General features: G+C 40.3%; 1 protein-coding gene across 5 annotated transcripts in view; it reads right to left on the bottom strand.

Annotated features, from left to right (window-relative positions):
* CSNK1A1 (casein kinase 1 alpha 1) overlaps positions 1-15,866 on the bottom strand; it is a 47,142-nt gene that overhangs the window by 29,315 nt on the left and 1,961 nt on the right. For all 5 annotated transcript variants that reach the window (XM_049785200.1, XM_049785195.1, XM_049785198.1 and 2 more), the window contains exon 3: positions 296-422. In XM_049785200.1, coding sequence (XP_049641157.1) covers positions 296-422 — 127 coding nt within the window. The remainder of the gene's footprint in view (positions 1-295; positions 423-15,866) is intronic.

Raw genomic sequence — 15,866 nt, 5'->3', positions numbered from 1 at the left:
TCATTACTTTAGCGGCAATCTCAAAATGTTAGGTGAGCTTTAAGGGTGGGTCTCACCTAACATTCAATTCACTTAATCAAGTAAACATCCACTTCCTTAAAGAAAACCAAATTTTGTTCTATACCTCCAGGAAAACATTTACAAATTTATAACAAGTAGTGAGCTCAGTGTAGCACCACCATTGACTCTTTTTGCTAACCATGAATTAGATATGATCATCTGAACCTGTCTGGTTTATAGACATTCAATTTACATTTGAGTAGTGAACTTTTATATTTTCAAAATTTTCACATACCTGGTCAGCTAACATAAGTACAGTTTTCATTGTGAATCTTCTTGAACAGAAATTGAAGAGGTCTTCGAGGCTGGGTCCAAGAAGATCCATGACTAGCACATTGTAATCTTTTTCCTGACCATACCATCTAGGAAGGGGGTGAGGCAGAAAGAAAAGAGGTCATGATAAGAAGCCAATTATCATTTATCACATTAAGAACAAAATCCCTGTTACAGAGTTGGTGCAGAAACTTGTCACAAAAAGTAAAGTTAGGGCAGAGAAGGGACCACTATGACAGTAATAGCTGGAAAAAATCACTCTGGACAAGAAGTGGGTGCTGGAAGTAGGGAAAATGATATCTGTGATCTTCCTTCAGTAAACATTGCAAAGCACAATGTTTAGAAGGGGAAAAGGGACAAGAGTAGGGGAGGGTGGAAAGCAAACTGGGGACATTGAAGACAGGAAATGCACAGTAGTGAAGAAATGAGTGTTGGACACTGTGTGACTAAAACTCAATCATGAGGGCCCGGAGAGATAGCACAGTGGCGTTTGCCTTGCAAGCAGCTGATCCAGGACCAAAGGTGGTTGGTTCGAATCCCAGTGTCTCATATGGTCCCCCGTGCCTGCCAGGAGCTATTTCTGAGCAGACAGCCAGGAAAACCCCCTAAGCATCACCGTGTGTGACCCCCCCCCCAAAAAAAAAAAACTCAATCACGAACAACTTTTTAACTGCTTCTCACAGTGATTCAAGTGAAAATTCATTAAAAAATATACAAAGAGGGCCCGGGGAGATAGCACAGCGGTGTTTGCCTTGCAAGCAGCCGATCCAGGACCAAAGGTGGTTGGTTCGAATCCCGGTGTCCCATATGGTCCCCCGTGTCTGCCAGGAGCTATTTCTGAGCAGATAGCCAGGAGTAACCCCTGAGCACCGCTGGGTGTGGCCCAAAAACCAATATATATATATATATATATATATATATATATATATATATATATATATATATACAAAGAAAAAAAAATCCCAAACTTTAAGAATGAGATGATTTCCATTCTCTAATTTTTTGGGGGGGAGGGGTGCCACACCTGGGGATATTGGGAGGGTTACTCCTGGCTCTGCATTTAGGAAATGCTCTCAGTGGTCTTTGCATGCAAAGCTTACTTCCTATATTCTCTCTAGAACAGGGGTGGCGAACAAGTTCGACACAAAGAACCAAAATTTTAAACTGAGAGTCAGAGAGCCACACCACAAAAACAGACAAACACGCACACAAAAGCATATACTTTTAACAGTAATATATTAAACACATATTGCATTTTGCCATTTTAAGTAAGGGTAAAAATCCTGTTTGCCACCGCTGCTCTAGATCCTGTGTTTTTTTTAACTTGATTGATTGATTGATTGACTGATTTGTTGGGCCACACCCAGCAGTGCTCAGGGGTTACTCCTGGCTCTACAATCAGCAATCACCCCTGGCAGGCTGGAGGACCCTATGGGATGCCGGGAATCAAATAGGGTCCCTCCCAGGTCAGCATCATGCAAGGCAAAGGCCCTACTGCTGTGCTATCTCTCTGGCCCCTCTGGTTGGGTTTTATTTAAAGTTTTCATTCTTTAAAGAAAGGCACAACACGGGCGGGCCCGGAGAGATAGCACAGCGGCGTTTGCCTTGCAAGCAGCCGATCCAGGACCAAAGGTGGTTGGTTTGAATCCTGGTGTCCCATATGGTCCCCCGTGCCTGCCAGGAGCTATTTCTGAGCAGACAGCCAGGAGTAACTCCTGAGCACTACCAGGTGTGACCCAAAAACCAAAAAAATAAATAAAATGAAATAAAAAAAAAGGCACAACACCATGAATTACAAAATTATTTTGAATGGATTTCATATGTACAATATTCCAGCACCAATGGTTTTTACAAAGCAGTATCTACTTCTTTCCACCATTGTCCCCCATTAAAGTTTTGTTCTGTGTAAATCAAAAACTCACTAATTATACAATCCCCTGATCCTCCCAAAATTCACTTTTCAAACTTTTCTTTTTTTTGGTTTTAGCCACATTGGCACTATTCTCTGTTGTAACTACTGCCTCTACAATCAGGTATGCCAGGGATCAAACCTGGGTGGACAGCAAGTAAGGCAACACCCTACCAGCTGTAAGATCTCCCTGCCCCTTTAATATTTTCCATATTGTAATTAAACATTTTCCACATCATATAGTAAAGTTTTCTTTGTGAGTTGAGAAAGACATAACAATGTAAAAGGCAAGTAAAGGGGCCAGAGTGGTAAGCACAGTGGTTGGGCATTTGCCTTGCACGTGACTGACTCTGGACGGACGAGAGCTTGATCCCTGGCATCCCATTATGGTCCCCCAGCCAGGAATGATTTCTGAGCACAGAGGCCAAGTGTGACCCAACCAAAATCAAAAATTAAAAAAAGGGAAGGTAAAATGGATAGATTCTCCAACCTTGTTTCATCCCTTTTTTCTTCCTCCCCACGCCACACTTGGCAGTGCATAGGGGGACCATATGGGATGGTATCTAAGGAACCTGGGTCTGCTGTGTCTAAGGCAGGCAAGCACCCTATCTGCTAACTATTGCTCTGGCCCCTTCCTTTCCTTTTTGCCTTTATCTATACTTACAGAGATGAACCTGTGCAAACTTCAAAAATTCCACAATCCATCCTTACTTTGAATTTCTAATATTAAGAATTATGGCACACTTATAATACTAATCTTATGTCTCAAGAAAAAGTGACTTCGTATAAACACTAAATTCAAAAAGAACTAAAGCAGCGAGGGAGTAAAGTGCTAAACTAAAACTGGGAAAGTGGCTCAGTAACAGAAGTGCAATAAGCAAAATTTATATCCACTTCAAGTAAGATATGAAATTGAAATAAAAGATAAATCCATACTTCACAAGCTATTTTTTGAGAAGGTATCTGAAAAGTAAACCTATGATTAAAATTCTCACAACTGGAAACTGGAGAATTAGATGAAGTTAAAAAATTTGGGGCCAGGCCCAGAGAGATAGCACAGTGGTGTTTGCCTTGCAAGCAGCCGACCCAGGACCTAAGGTGGTTGGTTCAAATCTTGGAGTCCCATACGGTCCCCCGTACCTGCCAGGAGCTATTTCTGAGCAGACAGCCAGGAGTAACCCCTGAGCGCCACTGGGTGTGGCCCAAAAAACAAAAACAAACAAATAAACAAAAAAATATATATATGGCTAAAATGGAAGAGCATATAATTTATAGGCGTGAGATCCTGAGCTTAATTTCTGGCACTGCAAGACCCTCAAATACTATCAAAAATGATCCCAAAAAATATTTAGGGGCCCAGGTATATATAATTCAGAGTACATCACCTGCCCTCCAAATACGAAATTACAAATTTGATCTCTGATATTGTCCTTTGCTGAGAATCTCTGAAACACCATTTAAAAAAACGAAGCACCTTTCTACCTGTTGTAGAAGGGTTAGTTTATTGATTCAAGCAGTATTAAATGACTATGGGGATTCTGAAATGAGAAAATAATATGTACATGCTATTTAAAATATTTCTGGCAAAAATAGATTTCTCTGGCATTAGGAGGTTGGGGTTAAAAATAAGCTGAGTGGGGCTGGAGAGATATCATAGAGGCAGGGTGTTTGCTTTGCATGCTGAAGGATGGTGGTTCGAATCCCAGCATCCCATATGGTCCCTCGAGCCTGTCAGGAGCGATTTCTGAGCGTAGAGCCAGGAGTAACCCAAGCGCTGCGAGGTGTGACCCAAACGAAACCAAAACGGGAAAAACAAACAAACAAACAAACGACAGAAGAACACAAAATCATTTCCCAAAATGAAAATATGGACAATAGAAAGTGACATTCATTTCTTGTCTGAATAAGAAAATAAATTTAAGTTTTAAAGTGACATTTAATAGGTTATGTCTTCCTATATCATTTAATTTCGTCATCTTTTAACAGAATCTTAACTAAAAATTATTAAGCATTGGGGCCAGAGCGACAGACAGCACAGGTTGTTTGCCTTGCATGTGATCGACCTGGGTTCGATCCCCGGCATACCATATGATACCCAGAGTGTGCCAGGGGCAAATCAATTTCTGAGCGCAGAGCTAGGAGTAACCCTTGAGCACTGGCGGGTGTGGCCCCAAAACCCATACACACACACACACACACACACACACACACACACACACACACACACACACACACATACACACACACACACACTCATATGTATGTGTGTATATATAAACACATAGAATCAATGCTGACTATAGCAATATACTCAATTTTATGACACAGCCCTAGACACTTGCCAACATCCTCATCACTGGTTTTGTTCCTCTTTTTTTCAGGGGTAGAAAGTTAACGAACCTGGTTTTTAGCACATTTTTGCTAAATTCTTAAGACCTAACTCAAATTTCCCCTTTAGTTTGTGCCAAAAGTTCTGGCACCATATTCCAAATAGTTGGCAATACTTTCCTTCCTCTGCCCTCGGGCATATAAAAGCTCACCTCAAAATGACATGCGATGTACAAAATAAAATACAACGTGAGAGAATCAGCTGACTAGTGTGTTGCTGATAAAATGTCATAAAGAAACTCAACTATAAGGAAATTCATCAACATGAAATTATTTTATGGGCCCAAGAGATCGCTCAAAGCAAGAGGCTTTGCAAACAAGCGCTCTATGGTACTATATCGCCAACCCTGGAATTTGATTTTCTAACCACCTTAAATATTGGTTGAATAAGTGAGTCATGTTTGAAGTTGATAGTGATAAAGTATATTTTTTTCTTTCTAGGTAAACGAACATTTAATTATTGTTTTAAAGTCAATGGCAGAGAACGAGATTGATAAGAAAATGTTACAACGTAATTCAAGGATCTTAAAAATAGTATTAAATATTTCCTAATAAGCAAATATATTGAAACAAATAGCTTCAGGGGTCATTTAGTGCTGGTAAAAAATGGGGAATTTTGTGGGGAAGTGCGAGGGGTGTGATATTATTCTAAAAATGAATTAAGGGTCTGGGTAGATAACCCCCAAAAGGCAAGACTGTAAGCTTTGCATACATGAGTTCTGGGATAAGGCCCAGCTTTCAAATTCAGGAACTCAGGGTCTTCCTCCCAAGTACCAACAGGTATGGCACAAAATAAAAATCAATAATGGTAAAGGTTGTAAACTGAATACATACATCAAAAGCAGTAATAAAACAAGTACAAAATATGAAGGAAGCATTATATTCAGAGAAAAGATTTCCTTAAAAAGTTAAGCAGCTTGTCTGTAACCCAATTATAAAGACATTGGCCCAAAAAGAAAAATAAGGTGAGGAAAACAAGTGAAAGGGGAAACAGTGCCATTTACCCACAACCAATACTAACAAGGAAGCTTTATAAAAGGAACCCCAAAATCTGGTCTCTTACTTCCCCAATCCAGTGCTCTCAGATCACATCCCTCAATCAATAATTTAAGCATTACTGTATACTACTCTACTCAGTCTTATTTTGTTATGTGGATATACCCTTGTATTTCATCCTTAAAACTATTTAATTTCGGGGCTGGAGAGATAGCATGGAGGTAAGGCGTTTGCCTTTCATGCAAGAGGTCATCGGTTCGAATCCCAGCGTCCCATATGGTCCCCCGTGCCTGCCAGGAGCAATTTCTGAGCATGGAGCCAGGAGTAACCCCTGAGCAATGCCGGGAGTGACCCAAAAACCACAAAAAAAAAAAAAAAAAAAAAACTATTTAATTTCAACAGCCTATTATCTGATTCTCTTCTTGCCTTGACTAACTGAACTTACACTAAGGGATCTAGTCCTAAATTTATTTTTTTCACCCTCACTGTTCTCTTGATCTCAAGCAGACCTAATAGGTAAATATACATGAAATCAGAACAATCTATCTTTCATCTAGAAGTATCAAAATTGGGGCCTCCTTTCTCAAATTACCTGCACAGCTTAAGAGGAAAAAAACAACCTACTTTTTCCTGGTGTATAAGGCGACCCCTTAATTTTACTGTGTCAGACCATCTTTTTCTGTTACTCCATATTGTCTTGCCACAGCAGTTATTGTGTTCCTTGGCAAAGTTTACAACGTTCCTGTGCTGCAACTGTATGTACCACAGTGAGCCAATCACAACAAGCAAAGGTTCAAAGGTTCTACTGGAATAGACTTCCTCTCTTTCTCTGGCCAATCTGAGCAGGCTTTTTACAATGTAGATTCGGGTCCAGAACTTTGTATAATTTGCATGTATCAAAAGCCTGCTTGGATTGGCTGAGTTAGAGGAGGTCCGAGCAGCCTTGCAGTGATTGCTGCAGGATCGAGTTGGAAAATTCATTTCGTGGCAACATCCAGATGATTTCTGTTTAGTGGCATATAAGATGACCTCGATTTTCGGTTCTTTTTTTCCGTTTCAAAAGTTGTCTTATACGCCAGAAAATACGGTATGACAAATTCATGAAACAAGAGAACTGCCTAAAAATCAAAACCAAAAAATTTGCTTTATAAGCTAAAACAGCAAAACTCAAATAAGAACTTGTGTTTTTGATTGCTGACCCAGGATTCACTTATCATATATTGTCACATTACAAGTTGTGTATTCTTGAAAGCTCTAGTTTACTGGATCAACTTTTAATAACACTGTCTAGTATTTATAGTAGTGTTACATACTGTTCTGTATTACTATTTCAGATTTACATAGAATTCAAATATTTGTCCCTTGCCTTTTTCCTTCAGATTATGCTATTCCTTTTGATAGTAAGGAAACTCACAACCATATGGAAGTTAAGGATAGGTTTACAGATAGACATTTAAATCTACCTCTATACCTATCTGCTGGCTGAATTACAATTTTTTTCTCAAGATACTGTACAAAGATACAGTTTATTCACTTCACTACAGGGCAGAAAAGAGAAAATGGATCAAGGCGCATGCTTTACATGCAGCTATAATCTGGTTTTAATCCCTGCAACTCATGATGCTCTTAACATCAGCATGGAGGTCCCTGAGCTCTGAGGGGCAACCCTGGTAATGCTCGGACCCACAAAGCTCAAGTAGCACCATCAGCTCAGATCTTTGCATTTTGGTTGTCAGATTGGTTAGCTAACAGGCTAGGAAGGATCTTCTGAGGTGAGGAGGGGGTTATAGGAAGGAAAAAAAAAACAATCACCAAGACATTTTAAACATCGAAGCTTTCATTTACAGAGCAGAGCTTACATTACCCCCTTAATAAGAGAAACAAACAGTATTATTATGGAGGTTCATAAACTGGAACATTAGTTGAAATATGAAACCTGGCAACATGAATTATTTCCATAAAATCAAAAGTCACGACCTTTATCTAAATAGAGTGAACAGCACAGTAAATGAACAAAAGAATGGCAATTATGTTAGGTTATAAAGCTCAGGGGACAAGACAGATCAATGGAAGAGTGCTTTGCCTGCCTTATAAATACGAGGCCTTACGTTAGAGCCTCTTATCATGCACTGCCAGGGAACACCAAAACCTTATGTGCAAGCATGACAATATGTATGGCTATCCTCACTCCCACTCATTCCAACTACAAAGGACGAAAAATCTTTGCACCTTGTCATACCTTACACTACCCTTTTCCAAACAAGTCACCCCAAGAGCACAACTGTTTGGCCTGTAGTTTGGAACTATAGTATGAAGAATAGCTTCCAGCTAAGCTATATTAAAAATACCCTTTCAGAAGGTTATTTGTAAACCTCTCCACTGTACATTCAATGAATGCACAAACAAAAAACATGGATGGTGTAGATATCTTTGTTTTTGGTTTTTGGGTCACACCCGGCAGCGCTCAGGGGTTATTCCTGGCTCTATGCTCAGAAATAGCTCCTGGCAGACTCGGGGGACCATATGGGATGCCACACAGTTCTTGTGCATGCAAAGCAAAATGCCTCACCTCCATGCTCTCTCTCTGGCCCCTTAACTATGTTTTAGTTACTATTACCATGTTAATCTCACTTTTTGAAAAGTCCTGCAGCAGCTAGAATGATAGAATAGCAGCTAAGGGACTTGGCCTTGCATGCATGGCCAGACTTGAGTTCAATCCCCAGCACTCTATGAAGTCCCCCAGCACAAGGAGTAATCCATGAGCAGTGCAGCCCTGAAACAAGTTCTTTAGTACAAAATTTTAACGCTCAGATATTATTAAATGAGAACCACCAAAAAATCCTATAAATGCCAATACCACTCGGATGCTAAAAGCTGTCAGTAACTTTTAGGATGGTAGACTCTACACCAGCCTTAAGAGATAAAAACCAGGGGCCAGAGCAATAGCACAGTGGTAGGGCTGTTGCCTTGCACTCAGCCAACCAGAGTTCGATTCCTGGCATCCCATATGGTCCCCCAAACCTGCCAGGAGTAATTTCTGAGTTCAGAGCCAGGAATAATCCTTGAGCGCTGCTGGGTATGGCCCAAAAACCAAAATTAAAAAAAAAAAAAAAAAAGATAAAAACTAGTATGACCATATTAATACTTGCAAATTAGCAGGCAGATATTGAACAAAATACTAAGTACTGCGGAATGGATATTGCCTAAGTCAGGGGTCCTCAAACTTTTTAAATGGGGGCCAGTTCACTGTCCTTCAGACTGTTGGAAGACCAAGACCTTAGGTAAAAAACAAAAACAAAAATAAATCTCTAACAGAGGCTGAAGAGATAGTAGGGCATTTGCCTTGCATGCAGACAACCTGGGAGAGACCTGGTTCTATTCCAACATCCCATATGGTCCCTGGAGCCTGCCAGGAGAAATTTTTGAGCAGAGCCAGGAATAACACACCTGAGCACTGCTGGTGTGGCCCAAAAACCAATCAATCAATAAAATAAAGTTTAAAAAAGAAATCTGTAACAGAAAAGGGACAAATATAGTATTTAAAATGAAGAACAAGGAAAGTTAAATCATGGGACTGCTTTTGGTGGACTATAGTTTGAGGAGCTATGTCTGAGACTGAAAGGAGTCGAGGCAGAGTACGTGACATTCATCCCACACGAGCACTAAGGGCTGGAACAAGTAGGCTACTAAGCAGCACAGGCAATGGTGGCAAAAACACTAGCCTGCAGGCCAGATAAGTGTCCCTTGCAGGCCAAGTTTGAGGACCCCTCTCTAAGTGATAGCACACAAGGCCTTGTATCTACCATACCCCAACCTGTCCATACACTAAAATTCATAGCCCTACAGAACTGCCAGAGTGGCCCTGATGACTCCCTGCTACAGAATACAGCATCACTAATGGTAGAAGTTCAATCTTCAATACTACCTCAAACAAACAATTCACAAAGGGGCAATCCTAGCAGTTCTACTGCTGCTTTTGGATCTTTGACAATAAAGATGACAATAAAGTCATCTCTGACATGAGAGTACAAGTGTTTGAGCAGCACAACCATGTGATCCCGTTATACAAAGAACAAAAATCTAAAGAGAAAATAATTGTAAAAATTGACTTAGGTTGGGCCGGAACAATAGCACAGCGGTAGGGCATTTGCCTTTCATGCGGCGGCTGATCCAGGATGGGCCTTGGTTCAGTCCCTGGCGTCCCATATGGGCCCCCAAGCCAGGAGAGATTTCTGAGCACATAGCCTGGAGTAACCCCCGAGTGTCAGCAGGTGTGGCCCAAAAAACAAAAAAGGTTTTTTTGACTTAGGTTAATTTACAGGGCTTTTAACAGCAACATGTCTGGCACACAATGTTCTAACTCTGATCCTACTATCAGTGTCCTTCCACCAAAGCCTCAAGGTTTCCCTCCCACCCCTTACCACTCTGATCAAATTAAATATAATTATTTGGGTGACACATTTTCACTTAAGAGTGCCCAAAGCCCCTACCAATGGCTTTATGTTATCACTTGTCAGCCTCTTCTTTTCCTGAATCTACTTCCTTGGCATGCTGATTTCTTTCCTGGGTCAAGGAGTTGCCCACATTTTACACCTTCAATTCCTTGTCTTGCTATTCTATATACCACTGGAAGCAAGAATATCCAGTAACTGTCCTTTTCCCAGACTTAAACTTAGCATAGCAGCCTCTAGTCCATCCAAGTTGCAATATACTGCATGATTTCATCCATTCTGAGACTGCACCACAACTTTCTTTACCCACTCATGTCACTGGTTATTTTAATGGTTTCCATATCCTTACTATAGAACTAAGTGCAGCAAGCAATGAACAGAGATGTGCATACACCCCTTTGAATTTGTTTTTGGGCTTGAGGATAAATACCAAGGAGAGGAACTGCTGGGTAATTTAGGAACCCTAGACTTACCATTTTAAAAATAAAGTAACAACAACAACAACAACAACAGCAGCAGTAGTAGTAGTAGTAGTAGCAGTAGTAATGATGATGATGGGGCTGGAGTGATAGCCAGTAGTAGTAGTATTAATAGTAGTAGTAGTAATGATGATGGGGCTGGAGTGATAGCCAAGTGGTGAGGATGTATGCCTTGCACAGGCCTGAGCCGGGTTTGATCCCAGCATCCCAAATGGTCCTCCCTTCCCATTCTGCCCAGACTAATTTCTGAGCACAGAGCCAGAAGTTACCCCTGAACACCGCCAGATGTAAGCCTCCACCCAAAAAAAAAAAAAAAAAAAAAAAAAAAGGAGAAAGAGAATTAAAGAAAAAAGATAATTTTAAAGATACCAATAATGGTACATATAGGTAGGTGCTAAAGAAAGCATTTCAGTGGGCCGAGTACATGGCTATACATACTGAAGGTACTAATCCCTGGTACATGGTACTCTAGCACACCTGGAGGCAACCTCTAAGTAAAGCCTCAGTAATGTTAGCTATGGTTCAAAATAAATGTAAAGGAACATGCAGTTTGAAAAAGCCAGAGCAGCAGTACAGCATATGACTGACCCAGATTCAATCCCTGGCACCCCAAATAGTTTCAAGGCCATCAAACACTGACTGGTGTAGCCCCCAAAAGGGCAGTTTCAGGGGCCAGAATGATAGTATAGTATCTTTCTATCCTGGGGAAACAAGAGTAAAATAGTATAGCAGGTTGGGTGCTTGCCTTGTATGTGAACAATCTGAGTTCAACATCCCCTATGGTTCCTGCCACAAGTAATTTTTGAGAGCAGAGGAAGGAATTATGAGCACTGTCAGGTGTGACTCAAAAAATAAAACAAAACAAAAAAGAGCACTCTCCTCAATTATAATGAATCTTTCTTATTACCTTTTTTATGTATCAGGCAGTACAGCTAAAAATGTAAAAGATACTTCTGTCAGTAGACAGTATACTCACAGAGTCTGGAATTCTTTCTTGTAAGAATGTATGGGCATACTAATAAGAACAATTGTCTCACATATTGGTTTTAGATGATTTTTAGAAATCAAAGCATCTGTCCACTTTTCAGAACCATATTCCTGGATAAAGAAGTCTCTACCTTATCCAGCCTCCCAATTCATGGGAGGGAGTAAATAAGCTAAAAACCAGACTTGCAAGAAGAAAACTATTATTAGTCTCTAAAACAGGGTACAAAGGTTTTTGAAATTTGTAAATCATCAGGAATAGTTTTGATGACTAAATTAAATCAAATAAAAAAGTCAAATGTCACTAATTTTAAATGAGCTCTACTTGAGCCCAACATGAATTTAGGTATGAGTAAATATATAGTTAACAAAAGCAGTAAAACCTATGCAATTAACACATTAGTTATGTGACTTCAATAAAAAATCTAATTTTCTGGGCTGGAGTGATGACATTGTGGTGTTTGCCTTGCATGCAGCAGACCCAGGACAGACCTTGGTTCGACCACCCTCCCCACCTCCCCTCCCCGGTGTCCCCAATATGTTAAGTAACCTGGCACCTTCCATGAGCAAGTTCTGAGCAGAGCCAGGAGTAACCCGTGAGTGCCACCAGGTGTGGCCCAAAAACAAACAAAATACCTAATTTTCTGATTATACTTTTTGTAATTAAAGTTCGTAAACCACCACAAACATATGACCAAAATTTTACTAAATGAACCCTTAGGTTCCACTTAAACTCTGAAATACAAATCTAGGTCTAAAATGGACTAAAACAGTGATTCACATGGATTTATTCCAAATTAAAATGAACTGAGTTCCAATAAATCTATTTGTTTTGGGGCCACACCCACCAGTGTTACTTCTGGTTCTATGTGAAACAATTACTCCTGGCAGGCTTACAGGACCATATGGGATGCCAGGATCAAACCCAGGTTGATCACTTGCAATCCAAGACCATCAAATGGGAAATAAGAATTAGAAGCACCTTCCAGTTTCTTTGTAAACTATAAAATATCAAGAAAAGGAAGTAAAATCTGAGTATCAAATGAAAACTCACTGAAATATGTGCAGGCATGAGGCTACCTTGGCTTTAAGGCAGTCTTCCCACTTGATGAGATACTTCCTAGGTTTCATCCAATTCAAATTGTTACCTAAGCATATTAGTCCATAGCTAGATATCTATAGTAAGTCAATATAAATTAACTGTAGTATACATTTTATCATGAATTCAATACTCTGGGCTAAAATTCACATCTTTGTTCTCTACTAACAGTGACAGAAAAAGGTAAGATGAAGACTAAGAACCAATGAACTAGCAAACTGCTTTGTCTTCTAGAGCACTTGACATTCAGTAAGTTGGGGGAGGGAGGGGTGGGAGAGTGATAGAAAAAAAACATGACAACACATTCATGCCCATTAACTTCATTAATTTACTTCCTTCTAAATAATCAATTTAACTGATGAGGTTGGCATTTTAAAAGTCCTATATGAACACCCTTGGCCCCAGAGAAGAAAAGAAATTGAGTGGAGAAACCACCCAAATATGAAAAGATGGGGCCAAGGGTTAAGTGGTCTCTGGTACATTGGTGGTGTTAAAAAAAGGGACAGAACTTGGGACTGGAGGGGATAGCATGAAGGTAAGGCGTTTGCCTTGCATGCAGAAGGACAGTAGTTCGAATCCTGGCATCCCACATGGTCCCCCGAGCCTGCCAGGAGTGATTTCTGAGTAATATCTGAATGCTGTTGGGTATGAGCCCTCCCTCCAAAAAAGGACAGAACTTGGGGCCAGAGCAGTAGCGCAAGCAGTAGGGCATTTGCCTTGCATTCGGCTTGGTTCAATCCCCTGGTATCCCAATTGGTCCCCCAAGCCAGGAACAATTTCTGAGTGCAGAGCCAGGATTAACCCAAGTGTCACTGTCACTGGGTGTGGCCCAAAAGGCAAAAAAAAAAAAAAAAAAAAAGACAGAACTTAAAGAGCCAAACCAAAGTCAACAATGAAATCAAGAGATCCAAACTTTAATAATTAAAACTTAAAACTACCTCAAAAGCTCAGAATGCAACTTTTCCCAGTGAGAAGCAGAAACCTCTAAAGTTTACCGTTTTGTCCAGTTTGCCCTGCATTTTCCCATGCCAAAAAAACAAATAAACACAAACACAAACACACACACACAAATTTACTTAGAAGGATTAAGTAGCTAAAGATATCATACAGACATTATTTTGAGCTTCACCGTATCATAAATGCTTCTTTGAAGAACACTTAGGAGTTGCGCAAAGGACAGTTATAACAGAAATACAGCAACTTTATAGAGTTCTCACTGAGGGGCTATTGACAGGGTCCAAAAGTTTTCATATTTTAAAAATCTCAAGAGTCGGGGCCGGGCGGTGGCGCTAAAGGTAAGGTGCCTGCCTTACCTGCGCTAGCCTAGGACGGGCCGCGGTTCGATCCCCCGGCGTCCCATATGGTCCCCCAAGCCAGGAGCAACTTTTGAGCGCATAGCCAGGAGTAACCCCTGAGCGTCACCGGGTGTGGCCCAAAAACCAAAAAAAAAAAAAAAAAAAAAAAAAAAAAAATCTCAAGAGTCTTAACACCATCCTTTCACCATTACTCTATGTTGGTTACTAATAACAGATCCATTACAACAAGGGTCCCAAACTTGCGGCCCTCCGTACAACATTTTGTGGCCCTCGGCCGGCCTTCAAATATCGCAGTATTCGCGATTATTCTCTTACCGAATAATCCAATAAAAATCGCATTAGTAAGAAAAAAATCGCAAATATTTGGTAAGCAAAATTCCTTACGCGGCCCTGCCTCACCCCGACTTTGCCTCCTATGGCCCCCCAGGTAAATTGAGTTTGAGACCCCTGCCTTACAATGAGTTTCAGTAGGCAGGTCTACTTTGTATGCCAGGTAATTTTCATTCCTTGTTTTAGAATATCCCCCAAAGGATCTTAAAAACAGAGAGGGGGGACCTCAGGAGGAAGAAGAGAAAAAGTACAAATCTAGCAAAATCTTGATTAAGGTACCGTAGACTTGGATAATAAGTTGCTATTTAATTAAGCCAAAGTATTTATTTGCCCAGTAAATATTGGGTGTACAATAAATATAATATATAAATAAATAAATACAATAAATATAAGTGAGGTGCGAAATAAACTGAGAGGAAAGGAGGTTGTGGCCACCCAAATAAAGGATGCTTATACGTCTTGATTTCGTGAAAAAACACCCCCCCCTTTTTTTCCTTTTGGTTTTTGGGCCACACCTGGTGATGCTCAGGGGTCACTCCTGGCTATGCCGCTCAGAAATTGCTCCTGATTCTGGACACCATATGGGAGAGATTGAACCCAGGTCCGTCCTTGGTCAGTGAGCAAGGCAAACGCTCTATCTCTGTGCTATGGCTCAGGCCCTTATTATATTTATACGTCTTATACTTTGCTTTAAACCAATAGGGCACTTTTTTTTTTCTCGTATGATGAGCACACTATCACTCCTAAAACTAATTTACTCTCACCCTCCTACTTACTCCCAAAAGCCAACCTGTATTACAGGATATCCTCCTTCAACCAGTTCCCCAAGCTTTCTTAAAGAGGCAGATCCTGAAATTCTATCTCCTCTCCCTGGAAGCCTCCACCCCACAGTTCATAACTATGAGGACTGCCAAATTCTCTGCACTCATCAAATAGCAACTTACTGTTTTTGTTCAGAAGTTAACTTCGTTATTCAAGAATTCATTGACCTAATTAATCTGTCTCATGGTTGTTCGTAAAAGCTACCAGATAAGGGGGCCAAAGTCATAGCAGGTGTCTGTTTTGCAGTCTACCAGGTTCAATCCCGGGCACCCCGTATAGGAGTATCCTCTGAGCATTGCCAATTCTCCCTTCCAAAAGCTACCAGATAAAAGGGCATATTTAATTTAAATTTAGCTCTGAAAAAGATTTCAGATAGATTAAATTCAACCTATGAACTTGTGAAATCTACAAAACCTTCCAACATAGATGAATCTCAGGAACATTCTGAGAAGTCAGACCTAACTACATTCTTATAAAATTCTAGGAAACACTACACAGAAAAACTAAACAAGAAACTAGAGTGAGGTGAAATGTAATTTAAGGCAAAGAAGTCTTTAGGTTTATGCAGTTGACTTTTTGTTTTAATCTCAAGAAGATAAACTAGATATTTTATAATCAAGACATTTATTCTTCCACGGTAACAAATTTATTTTCCAATACAGGCTGAACGTGTTCGCTGGTTTTTTGGGAGAATCTTCTCAGATTTCACTCCATCTTTGCCTCATTAGGAAAACCTTGAAATTTTCATTTGCTTAAAAC

The sequence above is a fragment of the Suncus etruscus genome, chromosome 12, assembly GCF_024139225.1.
Source record: "Suncus etruscus isolate mSunEtr1 chromosome 12, mSunEtr1.pri.cur, whole genome shotgun sequence".
Classification (NCBI taxonomy): domain Eukaryota; kingdom Metazoa; phylum Chordata; class Mammalia; order Eulipotyphla; family Soricidae; genus Suncus; species Suncus etruscus.
The sequence above is the reverse complement of the archived record's forward strand: the minus strand, read 5'-3'. Positions and strand labels throughout refer to the sequence as shown.